Here is a 13,952-nt window from a genome sequence, read left to right on the forward strand (position 1 = left end):
TCTGTTCCCACTCAAGTCAAAGGACATGTCCTGTTCGCCACTGTCACTAAGATGACCAGAGAGCAAAGCAAACCCACACTGGTGAGATTCAGGCGACCAGCGCCTCTCGGACCCACAGGGATTATGCAACCAGGGTCGTTTTCGGTTCTTATTAAGGCCCTTATATATGCCTACAACCCCCACCTGTTGGGGGAACGCTCTATGCACCTGGGAGTACACACCACCTGTTAACTCCCATGTTGAAAGCACGGGAGTTCAAAAGACCTTGGCCCCCCTCCCCCACTCCCCCCAGGTGCTGATTCTGCTTCCCTTCCTAGGTAAAATAGCACTTATTACTGATAAAAACTGGAAGGATAGTTTGGTATATGACTATCTCTGGTTTCATCACTAATTTTTTGTTGTTATTATGCTTTCACTTGGTTACAACCAAAGTTATTATAATGTGCAAGTTGCCACTATTTTAGAAAATTAATTGCAGTTTTCTGTTACTATGTTGTGCCTTGTTCCAATTAAAAAATGAAAGCAGAGAGGGAACACAGGCAGTTTAGTGTTTCGAGAATTTTAGCAAAACTTCATCTCAGCAATCTCTAAAAGCCTAACTTAAAAACAAATGAACAAAAAGCCCACCCTGGCTCAACTGTGAGTCAGACAGAAAATAAGACCCTGAGTCACAGAGAGTAGCTTATCTAGTTGGCAGGAGCCTGGGATGGACAGAGGGAAGGGGGAGACAAAAACACGTGCCTCGTCTTATTCTTCCTGACTTTCCAATCACACTAAAGTCGGGAAGACTAACCTCAGTATGCAGAGAAGGGAAATTCCAAAAGCACCCTAGAGCCTAGAAACAGGGATAAAAATTAAAATGACTCAACACGGGGAAGAAAAGAACCCAGCACAGAGATATTCAAGAGAGAGCCCTGGAAAGCAATGAGAGCTGAGAAAAGATGGGAGGTGAAGCACAGTCAGGCAAAATCTGAGTCTGGTAGGAAATCGGGCATAAAAAGCCACTGTGGCTGCAACAAAATTAGCAAAGGTGGTAGCAAAGCACCATGCACAAAACCACAAGAGGTAAACCTGAGGACTGTGTCTGCCTTGCTGAAGAGCTGAGGGCAGAAACCCACAATGAAGACATTAGGATGAAGGACAGCAGTTCTCAAACTCAAGTGCGCATCAGGGTCACCTGGAAAGCTTGTTTTACAAGGACAAGTACCTGGGTAACCTCCCGCCCCATTCTTACCCTGATTTTAAGTCTGAAGTGGTGTCCGTGTTTTAACAAGGACCCCACATATTCTAACACAGGTTGTCCAAGTAGCATGGTTTACAAGCACTGACCCAGGGGTCTGAAGAACTGCTTAGAATAAACGTGCCAAGGCTCATAGCAATTAGCAATTCAATTTCAGAAGAGTTTTCATATGGGATTGTGTAGCAGACCATCTCTTGGGGAAAGATGTCACTTAGTGGGAATTAAAATAAGGTAAGTCAGTGCTCTGGAGGACATTCTCTTGGGAATGTCTGTGGGCCCAACAAGCTCACCTCTCTGAACGTTACCACAGTGAACTGCAAGAGGCAACACCAAAGAGAGGGGGAATTCTGGGTAGAGAAGCTCTAGGATAGGCCCATTACCCACAGAAGCATTCCTTCAAGGACAGAGCTTGGACATTACAGATGGAGACACCCACCTATACTTACCTGTGCAAAGAGGGAGATGCTCTACTGTCCCATTAAACCCTTGCTCCCTGTTCTCAGACAAAAATGCACTTCTTGCCTTAAACGGTGGTACAGCACAGCTGTCCAAAAAAGCTGGTGTCTTCCCTTCCACCAATGACTGAATTCAGGGACATTTGCTGAGTGCTTTGGTGCCTTTGGACGTAAGGGGCAACCAAGACCTGGAAAACCAGAAACCTTTCTGTAGCATGGGGGTTTAAAAGTCAGACTGGGTGGACAGGTGAGCAAAACCTTGTTGAAAAGCCCAGATCCTGTCTCTTGGGTGAGAGAAACACTTCCCAAATGGGAGCTTTCTAGTTACTTCAGCTCCCTCTCCTAAGCAGCAGATGGTGCCTATTGAGAATCAAGAAAGCCTCGCTGGGAGGCCTGAAAAATAGCTCTTGTCACGAGGCACGCAGCAGCTGGCTAGTTGCCTTGAGCCCCTTAGCAGGACAGCACTGAATTACCGCATCTCCTCAGCAGACTTCTCCAACCGCACACCCTGAGCTGCCAGTTCCATATGTGACAACATCTTGGCTCCCACCCTGTAGCTGTTTGCCCTTAGCCAGGAGCTGGGCAGGAGCCTTGGCTTCCGGAAGAGACTGGAGGTGTCCATTAGTGTTGACGAAATCAGATCCTGTCTCTTAATGATTATAAACAATTATTCCCTAATTAGCCAGGGTTAGAAGAACAGCTGTTGGGACCAGGACTCTATGTGGTAAAAATCAGACACCAGGTACTTTTACCATCCAAATAAGCTTAAGATAAACAAAATAAGACTATTTAAACTAAAATTCAACTCTATTCTCAAATACCTAGATAAGAAAATAGGCTTGATAAACTTCCCACGAAGTCCTCTCTTGATCACTCAATGTAAAATATTTCCAGTTATATGGATTCCAAGAACCAGCCATTTCCTGACATTATGCTGTCAAAAGTAGAGCATGCCTTGTTTCTTCCCTTTCAGGGGCATGGTGGGACGTGCTGTTGCCCATCACTGGTTCTGCTACTTACCACCTACAAATAATAAGGACACTTTTCTTGAGATTCTTTAATTTGTTCAGTTTCTCCTAAATGTCAGGTTCCCCATTAGGTATACAGACTTCATAAAGATAAAAGAGACAAGGTCTCAGCTCTCAAGGAGTTCACAGTCCAAGAGAGGAGAGTGACACAGAAACAAGTAATTGCAGTGTGGTGTGATGAGCGTTAACATGAGCACATCTACTAGGTATGGTGGTGGCACAAGGAGTGATCGACTCTGTTTAGGAAGGTTCAACAGAAGGGGAAGAGCTGGTGGGCAGTTTGGCTTGAGGGAGAGGAGAGCATTCCAGGTAAAGGCACACTAGCAAGAAAGAGCCTTATTAAATTCAGGGTGCTTGGAAAGTGGCTCAACAGAGTTGAATAGAAGTTCCCTGTAGACCAGGATGGAGGGGACCACAGCATATGATGGGGTCTAATCTCTAGTTTTTTTCTTTAAAACAAATGCTTCCCATTCCAGGCATTCATAAGCATCTACATGCATAGTACTAAACAAGGGGCTCTGGGGGATATGCCCCTAAGGAATTTACCCTAAACTTAACTGAGTGGATTAAGTATACACACCACACAACTAAAGAAAAAACAAAACACATAAACAAGTGCATAAAACTATAATGGCACAGCACAAAGTGCTAAAGGAATTCACAGGTTCTTAGCTTGAGACAGAGCTTGAGTAGCATTTAATTAGAGAACTGTTCAAATGCTTGACTCCCCCTGACAACACCCTAGTCAAATGAGCTGCCACAGGATGTGGGAAGCTCAGTCAGAAACTAGTCTAGTTGAGTCCAGAAGGCCAATAGCCCCACGATGTCCAGAAGGCTTTTATGGCAATACAAGAGATCCACCTCTCACAAGAAAGGGTCCTAAATAGGACCTTCCTCTGCTGGTGAAAGGAGTGGGATGGTTAAGAGCACAGCAGCTGCCCAAAGTCCTCATTATGATTACAATCCACAGAAAAGAGCATTTCATAGGTGTATTTTTATAGCTTGCTTTCTAAAAAAAAAAAAAAGTTTTAAATAGGCATAAATATACATCATTGGGATCTTCAGGTGTCTCTCCAGACTAAAGGTCTCATGTTGAGGTAAGGAGGTATTCAGTTTGGTCTTTATCCAGAGATTCTTTCAGGCCTCTGGGGAACCCAGCTTATGACCTAGGGTGTAAGAAGGCCCCTGCCTTTCAATATTCCACAGCTTCCGAGGGAAAAGCCTGTTGGTCATGGATGGGCTGGACTGGAGTCTCTCCCTATGCTCTATAAGCATGATCTCTCTGGTCCTGGTACCCTACCAAGCACAGAGGAGCTGCCATACAGCGGAGGCACAAGCAATGACACTTACCCTCATGGAGGTCTCGCCACCATGGGCCTGCTGTAGCCTGAAGACCTGAGCCACCATGTGCTCTGTGGAGGGGTGCAGTAGGATCCTTCGTGAGGCCAAGCCCACCATTACGTATCGGCCCATTGGGGACAGGCTCACTGAAATGGCATTGGGACCTAAGGGCCAAGAGAAGACAGAGACATTTCCAAGAGTTCCTGCTATTACAAGGAAATAATTTGTCCTCTTGATCTTTTCTTTCTCTCCAGTCTACATCTTCGTTTGGTCACTGGGGTTATCACACAGGACTGTAGTGAGGAGCAGAATGGGAAATACTGAGTATAGTGTCCGACACAGAGAAAGTACTTAAAAAATGTTAACCACTGTTATGGAATCCAGAACAGATTCACATTTAAAAACACTGGTATCATTTTGTAAATACTATTTTGAAATCTAATTTCTCCACTCCACACATTATGAACATTTGCTATTATTAAATATTCTATAAGAACATTTTAAAGGCCAAATGGCATTCTGTCCTAGCAATGTACCATCACTTATTTAAGCAACTCTTTGCAAATTGACATTTTTCTTTATGATAAATAATAGTACTGTGAACATCATTGTATATACAGCTTTGTACAGTTTCCTTATTATTTCCTTAAAAGTGAGATTACTGGATCAATGAGAAAATATATTTTGGGGGCTTTTAATACACAGTGCCAACTGCCTTGCAGTTTAAGAGTGTGCCCACTTCCCCAAGCTCCTCCCTTACTCCTGCTGGCCATCACAACGGGAGTGTACCACTGATGCTATCGTGGTAGGGAGGACTCATATTCTTTTTTTTTTTTTTTTTAAATATATCTTTATTGATTTCAGAGAGAGGAAGGAAGAGGGAGAGAGACAGAGAAACATCAATGATGAGAGTCATTGATCGGCTGCCTCCTGCACGCCCCCTACTGGGGATCAAGCCCGCAACCTGGGCATGTACCCTGACCAGGAATCGAACTTCAATCTCTTGGATCCTAGGTTGATGCTTAACCGCTGGGCCGTGCCAGCTGGGTCGGGGGGACTCTTATTCTGAGATTCTTTGGCAATGCTACCAGGAAGGACTCCTGCAAAGCAATCTTCCTCTGGTCTGTGCCCAGTGAAGCAGGGGCAGTATGTGACCATCACTCCCACCTAAACCATGCCTCCCCAAGGAATGCCCATGCCAAGGTACCACTGTCCCTCTGCCACTAGGTTGGGCTTCCTATCCCTTACCAAATCGCTTGGTGTAGAGCATTTCGCCCAAGTTGTGGGGGGCCAGGGAGTATACTGCCAGGATGCCTTCATCAGGAAAGCCCCTTTGGCTGCTAGGGATGAAAGCTGCCAGGAGTTGGCCATCTGCAGAAATGTCACAGCTGGCATCATTGTAGATCTTGCAGTTCTGTACCAGCACATTCACCGAGGCTGCATCAAAGAAAAGAGGGTAAGAATGTTTGTAGTTTATGGCGTGAAAAATTCTGGTCCAAGAAATTTGGGGGCCTTCGTAAGGGTCTGAACCCTCTCTAGAAATGCTAAAGGCTGCTTAATCAAACGCAGGTGTCATGTAACAAGCAACATGAGAGACAGGAAAGATATGTCTCCTCTACCACTTTAGTAAGAAACTATAGATAGTTAACACAACCTCAACCACCTGCTGAGTCTTAGTGCACACTCAGGAAACATCTAACAGATTAGATAAGAAAAAGCTATTATAAAGGTCCCTGGAGAGCCACTCGGCAGCTGTTGTAGTCCCAAAGATCAAAACCAGGGTGAGTGAAAATGCAAACTCACTGACTCCAGGAAAAGGTGACACAGGTAAAGCTTCCTTGGGGTGCGACTCCTATTCTACACCTGCTTTGTGATCTTGAAGAAGGGAGTCGCTTCAGAAGTTTGTGCCTTTCTCATTTAAGAAAAGTGGAACATTTATAGACATCAATCTTCTGGACGGCTCCTTGCTAACACTAATCCCTAACTCCACAAGAGGGGATAAAGAGAAACAAAGCCAATATCCATGGGCAGACTCTGCACTTGGCAATTACTGAGAATTGAGTGTGGGTCTGCCAGGCAGCAGGCTCAGCACAAGGGAGTGGGGTGCAGGGTGGTGGAGGAATGCCTGCAGGTGGAGAATCCACCCCACATGAAACAGGACTGTGCCTGTAGCTTTGGTTCAGTTTTCATCTGAATCCTTCCCCAAGGCCCACTGTGCAATTCCCTGCCAGGAAAAAGTGGCTAACCCTTGATGTGAGCCCGGAACCAGAGTGCCCACATCAAGGCACAAGCAGAACAGCACAGCACATCCAAAGGGACCAAGCTGCTTTGGGCTGTTTCATTTAGGCCCACTTTGTATGCACATGCAGAGGCTTTACTCCTTTTATTCAAAGATTACTTGGATGGCCACTGTCAGAAGCATTACGGTTAAAGAAAAACAAACAAAACCAAGCTCAGCTGCCCTCACCAGATTCCAGGTGATCTACTCCAGTAAGGCAAAAGGCATGACCTGGGAGGTCAAGTACTAGTTTCCCCAGGAAATTACCTTAAGGAAAACAAAACAGAAATACTTTTCAGGGGCCTTGAAGCTTATGAAATCAGGGACTCACCAAGTGTTTTCTAAAACTCTATATTCATCCCCCTTTCCCTGTGCGTTGCTACTGAAGCCAGAGACGACAGAGATCAAAAAAGACATCGGAACACTTTGATTAGGCTATTGTGCCAACTCTCGGGGGCTGACACCAACAGCATCATTACGCATAAAACCGAGGAGGGACCACAAGGATGGCTCTGTTTGCTAACTAATAAAATAATGACATCCAAATACTCACTGCTATCACCACTAGGGCTCTGTACTGCTCATCTCCAACCCACCATCTGCTCTAGCCTGCATGGCTGGATCTATCTAGTTAGCACTGAGACAGTCTGCTCCTCATTCAGGGTCCCAAGCCCACTGCCAAAAAGATGACAGTCTCTTCCTCCTTCCCTAGATTGACACTCGACTCCATTTGGGGATACAGGACCAAAGGAACTGTGGAAAGCTTCAGGAGTGAGTCTGTCTTGGCTTTCTAACCTTAATGTTGGCACAACTCTTAGATAAAAACTGGCAATTTAGACTATGACCATAAAAGGCAGGACGAGCAGCAAAGTGAAGAAATCATAAATATTAAGCAGGACATGAAAGTAAGTAGGGAAAGAGATGGGACGCTGCGGACGCTGAGACAGCTTTGCAGTTACTATTTTATCCACATTAAATGCCTAAAAAATGCATGGTGGGTATTTTATGAAAGTAGGCTTTTCTAACTTACTGTTACATAGATACAGCTCACGTGTGCTAACAGGCAATTCAGTCAAACATACAGGGCCTATGATGACCCTCAAAATGCACCACCAACATAAGCGGAGCATTAAATTGCTTACTGCTATGTGAATTTCTAAGAGCGGCCAGGAGTGGGGAGGAGAGTACAAGTAAGGTTTTCCTTCTGGAAATCTTGGCTTGAAGCTCCTAAAAAACTGGGCATATAGACAGAAAGCATTTTGCCAGCCTCAAAGCCAAGCCATCGTGTTTGTGTTTATATTATATTATGATGATTTCAAGTCAATGGCCACCTCGCAAATTTTGTCCCCTCCCCGCAATTCCATCCAATTTTACAACTGCTCCTGTTACAGCAGTGAGCTCACGGACAGATTTGCAAATAACAGATGAGAAGAGAATGCTGAAAATTAAAACACAGCTCCTCCAACAGCATGTTGTGCTTCAGCAACTGTGCAGCTAGTGTTCTAGGCTTTCACTTCTACCCTAATGAAGGGGATGTGGTAGGCGCACAGTGATTTGGTAGCTTCATTTCAGTGAGCACTGGGTGGTGTGTTTACAATTTCATTTTTATTTCAAAGCTCCAATTAGCAACTTACATTTGCTGCTTGTTGTCTATTAATTCCCCACATGGAAATGGAAATGTTCAGTGACAATGATGAGTGGTTAACGCTGTAGTTCACTAGTATAGCTTCTTCTCAGAAGGCTGACATTTTGATGAGTTAATTCAGACAAGGAGAGGTTTCTTAAATCTGTTACTAGTTTTCTTGGGCCATAGAAAGAAATGCACTACTGACAAGGACAACTCATTCGTTTTGGACTCAATAATAATGTAAGCCGGTCGAGAAAAAGGTGAAGTGAAATGTAGCCCCAAGACACTGGCAACCATGCACCACTAGAAATCTTTGTTCTGCTAGCTGCCTTGCTTTACCCATAGTGGTTCTCAGCGCCAGCCTGCCTTAGAATCTGGAAGGCTCATTAAAAACAGTGTTGGGAGAAGGCTTGAGAATTTGCAACCAAAGAATTTATATGCATATATGCATTGCCCATGGACACAGACAATAGGGTGGTGAAGGCCTGGGGCAGGGTGGGAACTGGGTAGAGGGGAGCAATGGGATGGGGGGAAGGGGAGACATCTGTAATACTCTCAACAATAAAGATTAAAAAAATAAAAAGAATTTGCATTTCTAACAAGTTTCCAGGTGTCCCTGATGCTGCTGGTCTGGGGCCAATACTTGAAAACTGCTGCCTTATCAACAGTCTTTGAACCCTGAGCTAGAGCTCTAGCAACCTGCCCTGCACTTAAAAGCAAAACACATGTGAGTAAGGATGATGGGGCAGTTAGCTGTGCAGCAGGGAATGAAAATAAAGGCTAGCAAAAAAAGGATTTTTCAAATCGAAACTGCTTAAGAGCTTCAGGGGGCAGCTCCAGGGGGAGAAAGAGCTGATGCAGAAGACAGCAGGAAGCCATGTTCCAGACTCTGCAATGTAATCTCCTCCTAATTATGATTTCCAAGTGAAAATGCCCTAGCAGGGAATGGGAGGGGTTAGAAATACTGATGCCTGGAGGAGCAGATGGCTCTGCCTTCCTATCAGCTCCATAAATTATAAACAAACACCTTGTACAAAGATTGATTTGTAGCCTGTTGCTGGCTGGCCAGATGAGGCCATGGGAGTGATTAGCACTTGCAGTGCTTTTGCAAATGCATTAGACACTGTTTTGAAAAACCCAAAGGGGTTTAAATCAGCAGGAAAACTTCCTTTGGCTATCTCTGAGCCCCTCCTATTTCAGAATAAGATCTCCTGCAGAGAGAGCTGCAGGAGACACTATAAGCATTCTCCAAAGGCACTAGTTACTCCATCCCTGTTGTGTGATCTGCCCCACACCACTCAGGGCACCCTAGTGACCAATGCTATTTACTTAAGAGTTTACTCTTAAAAATTCACCTGGCCAGGTGGCTCGGTTGGAGCACTGACCAGTACACTTACAGGTTGCAGGTTCAATCCCCCAGTTGGGGTGTGTACAGGAGGCAACTGACCGATGTTTCTCTCTCTCTAAAAATCCATAAAAACATATCCTCGGTGAGGCTTAAAACAAAAAGTGTACAGTGAATCTAATGAGCTTTTTCCCCCCATGAAAACAGTTTCAAAATTATGCATTTGAGGTCTTAATCACAAACTTCTAAACTCTTTACAGATAATATCTCAACTGAAAACAGGTGGCCAGATCTTTAGCCTAACTCCAGAAATGATCAAAACCATAACTAGACTATTCAAACCATCCAGAAAACACAAGCAGTTAAGAGCTAATGACAGGAACCTCAGGCAAAAGTGACTACTATTCTAGAGGGTAATACCATGAAAGGAACATTGATTGTCATCAGACATATGTGCCCTAACCTTCTAGAATGCAGGTTTTTCCCAAGGCCAATACTCTAAGGAAAATAGGGCACTTATAAAAAGCAGAATTCTAACACCACACATGATTTAAATGAGGGAGAAAGGCGAGCCAACTAAAGGAGTCAACCTGGCTGCACATGATGCTCTCTGATCAGCTCAGGTTTTACAAGAGCCATGATGAAAAGATGTAAGAAGGAACATAGAAGGAGAATGATAGGAAGCTGTAGCCGGCATGACCTGAGGCTTGTACAAAAAATGTTAAAGGCATCCAAAAAGGCCTTGGGAGCTACGCCAGCAGCATATCCAATGCCTTTGTTCTTCTGAATATTTTTTTCTCTCTCAAGGAAAATAAGTCTCTAACTGGGTAGAAACAACATGCTTAAGAAGGATCAGAGGTCCATTACAGATGAGGCAACGAGTTAAGAAAGCCACTATCTTATTTACATTTTCATCTCTCCAGAGATGAAAACATGTTTCTCAGAGTACTGAAAACAGGGAAAAGTGTGACTTTAGAAGGCCATCCTGTGAAAGAATCAAGGTGCAATTTCCAAGAAAAAGGCATGATAAAAAGAGCTAACACTTACTGACCATTTACTATAGTAAACGCCAGGTACTGTTGAGAGTGCTTGACACGTATTAACTAATTTAATTCTCGTAACAATCCTACAAGGTTTGCATTATTATAATCCTTATTTTGTAGACAAGGAAACCAGGTGTGGAGAGGTTAAATAACCAGGTCACACTGATAGAAGGTGGCTGAGCAGAGATTTGAACCTGGACAGTGTAGCTCAAGAGTTCATATATTTGCCCTGGCCGGTTTGGCTCAGTGGTTAAAGCGGTGGCCCACGGACTGAAGGGTCCCAGGTTCGACTCCAGCCAGCGGCATGTACTTCGGTTGCAGGCTTGATCCCCGGCCCTGATTGGGGCGCATGCGGAGGCAACCAATCGACGTGTTTCTCTCACATCTCGCTCTGTCCCTCCCCCCTTCCACTGTCTCTGAAAAGCAATGGAAAAAACATCCTCGGGTGAGGGAAAAAAAGGAAGGAGTTCATGTGCTTAACCACCAGAGGACAACTGACAAGGAAAGTTATCAAAGAATTAATTCTCCCTATGCTTATGAAACAAGACAAGTAGCCCGGCCAGCATGGCTCAGGGGTTGAGCGTCGACCTATGAACCAGAGGTCACAGTTCCATTCCCGGTCAGGGCACATGCCAGAGTTTCAAGCTTGATCCCCAGTAGGGGGCATGCAGGAGAAAGCCCATCAATGGCTCTCTCTCATCACTGATGTTTCTATCTCTTTCTCCCTTTCTCTCTCTGAAATCAACAAAAACATATTTAAACAACAAAAACAAGAGAAGTAAAACAAGCATCAGGCCCAGACCTTGTATAAAAAGTGTAAGTAATTCCAATATTATTTAAACTGTTTGAGACAAAGACAAAGCAGAAAAATCTCCAAATTATAATACAAGCATAACACTGATACTTGATTTTAAAAACAAGAAAAGGGCAGATTCATCACACAAATTACAATGAAATAAAATCTAATTATTAGCAAGCTCCATGAAAGGAATTTAACATGAAAGAATATATCATGAACCAGGTGGGGTTTATTCAAGGACTATAAGGATGGGTTCAGTAATATAGAATCTATTAACATAATAATCATATTACTAAATCAAAGGAAAGGAAAAAACATATGATCATCTCCATACATGCAGAAAAAGCATGACTAAATTCAATATCCATTCTTGATTTAAAAAAAAAAACCTCTCAGTAAAGTAGAAATAGATGACTTCCTTAAAATAATAAACTATTTTAGTTCAACCCAAAAGCCAGCAATATGCTTCCTGAGAAAAAGCTGGACGTTTTCCCGTTAAAGTCAGGAACAATATGAGGATGCTTGCTATTACTAACATTGTTCTGATGATAGCAGCCAATGCATTTAGACAAGAGAAAGAAATCACAGGTGTAAAACTTGGAATAGAGGAGGCAAGATTACTATTTATAGATAATACAGCTAGAAAACCCATGAGATTTAGCTAATAACTAGTAAACAAAGTCAGTATGATAGTAAGATTTAAAAAAATAAGCTTGTAACAATACATTTAAGAAATATATAGAATCAAATGAAAACGATTTTTAAAAAATTGATTTCAGAGAGGATAGGACAGGGAGAGTGATAGAAACATCAATGATGAGAGAGTCGTTGATCAGCTGCCTTCTGCACGTCCCCCACTGGGGATTGAGCCCAAAACCCGGGCAATAAGCCCTGACCGGGAATCAAGCTAGAACCTCCTGATTCATAGGTCAATGCTCAACCACTGAGTCATACCAGCCGGGCCAAACTTTTAAACATTCCTAAGAATACAAGAGAAACTTGAAGAAACTGAAAATCATATTATGTTCTTTCACTGGAAGATATAAAGATATTGAATCTCCTTAAGTTAATTTACAAAGTTAATGCAATTGCACTAATTATACTAACAGGATTTTTTTCGGGGGGAGGGGACAAAGGTAGTTTTAAAGTCCAAGCAGAAAAACAAAAATGCTTGAGCAGGCAGAAAATTTGGATTAAAAAAATAACAAGAGGAGAGAGTCCTACCAGATTCTAAAACATAAAGCCTCAAAAACTTAAACCCATGTGGTACTCTCACATGAATAATCAGACAGATCACTGGGACAAAACAGCCTAGAAGTACATCTCAATACAGATAGAAAAGTATTAACAGGATGAAAGTGACATCCCAAATCAATGGAGGCAAATGGATTAGTCTATAAATTGTCTGGGACAAATGAGTAGCCATGAGGGAAACATCGAATCATACTCTGCTTCTTTGGGACTAGGTTAAACTAGTGAATCAAAGGTTTAAAGGTAAAAACTAAAGGATAAAATTACTACCTGATCTTCCTAATGATGACTCAAAATTTGAGAACCATAAAAGGAAAGTTGGCTAATTCTGACTACTTAAAATAAGTTCTATGAGAAAAATAACCTTCAGCAAAGCCAAAATACAAACCGACAACTAGGAAATTCCTATTATAAGTTAATTTTCTCATTTATAAAGTGCTCCTGTAAAACCAATAAGGAAAAAACCAGCAACACAATAGAAAAACAGATAAAGAAAAGTACATGGACAGTCAAGAAAAGGCCACATGCATGACTCCGTGTATGAAGAAGCACACAACCTGGTTTGTAATATGAGAAATACGAATTTAAAATACATACATACACCCTAGCCAGTTTGGCTCAGTGGTTAAGAGCACCAGCGGTCCTGGATTCGATTCCAGCCAAGGGCATGTACCTTGGTTGCAGGCTCGATCCCCGTTGGGGTGTGTGTGGGAGGCAAGCAATCGATGTATCTATCTTACATCAATGTTTCTCTCTCGCTCCCCCCTGCCCCCTTCCACTCTCTGTGAAAAAGCAATGGAAAAAATATCCTCGGGAGAGGATTAAAAAAAGAAAAAATATATATTTTTTATATATATTAATCATACTATTTTTTTACCTATCAGATTTTCAGATACCCAACAATATGCTAACACATTCTACAAGCAAGAGTTTAAGGAAATAGGCATTCTCATAAACTGCAGACGGAAGTATAAATTGGCATTATCTGCGCAGAGGTAATTTAGCAGTTTCTATCAAAATCACAAATATACATACTCTTCCTCCCTACAATTCCATTTCTAGGAACTGATCTTATAGACATACTTGCACAGGTGCAAAATGACAAACTGCACCGCGATTTGTAGCGCAAAAGACTGAAAACAACTTAAAGGTCCCTCAACAGAAGACTGGTTAAAAATGACAGTGTCTCTGGACAATGGGATACTAGGCAGTTATTTGAAAAGAATGAGTAAGCTCTTCATATACTGATCAAAATATACTGTAAAGGAAAGAAAGCAAAGTGCAGAAGGAAGGAAGCACGTATAACAAGCTGCCATTCGGGTTAAACAGAAGGTGGAAAAACAGACACTTACACTTGCTTGTATATACATACAATGTTCTTGAAAAGGCACACAAGAAACTGTCAGCTGTGGCTGCCTATGGGGGGGAGGGGGAGGAGCTGGGAAATGGTATCCTTTTCTGTTTTAAACATTTTTGAATGGTGACTGTATTTCAGGTTATCTTAAAAACAAACAAACAAAATAAAGCAACAACATAACTGAAAAT

General features: G+C 42.7%; 1 protein-coding gene across 6 annotated transcripts in view; it reads right to left on the reverse strand.

Annotated features, from left to right (window-relative positions):
- The window catches only part of AMBRA1 (autophagy and beclin 1 regulator 1), a 146,865-nt gene that overhangs the window by 24,234 nt on the left and 108,679 nt on the right, over positions 1-13,952 (reverse strand). For all 6 annotated transcript variants that reach the window (XM_016204043.2, XM_016204042.2, XM_016204045.2 and 3 more), the window contains 2 exons: positions 5,313-5,501; positions 4,074-4,228 (listed from right to left, as the gene is read on the reverse strand). In XM_016204043.2, the coding sequence (XP_016059529.2) occupies positions 4,074-4,228; positions 5,313-5,501 (344 nt within the window). The remainder of the gene's footprint in view (positions 1-4,073; positions 4,229-5,312; positions 5,502-13,952) is intronic.

The sequence above is a fragment of the Miniopterus natalensis genome, chromosome 11 (genome assembly GCF_054644295.1).
Source record: "Miniopterus natalensis isolate mMinNat1 chromosome 11, mMinNat1.hap1, whole genome shotgun sequence".
NCBI lineage: Eukaryota > Metazoa > Chordata > Mammalia > Chiroptera > Miniopteridae > Miniopterus > Miniopterus natalensis.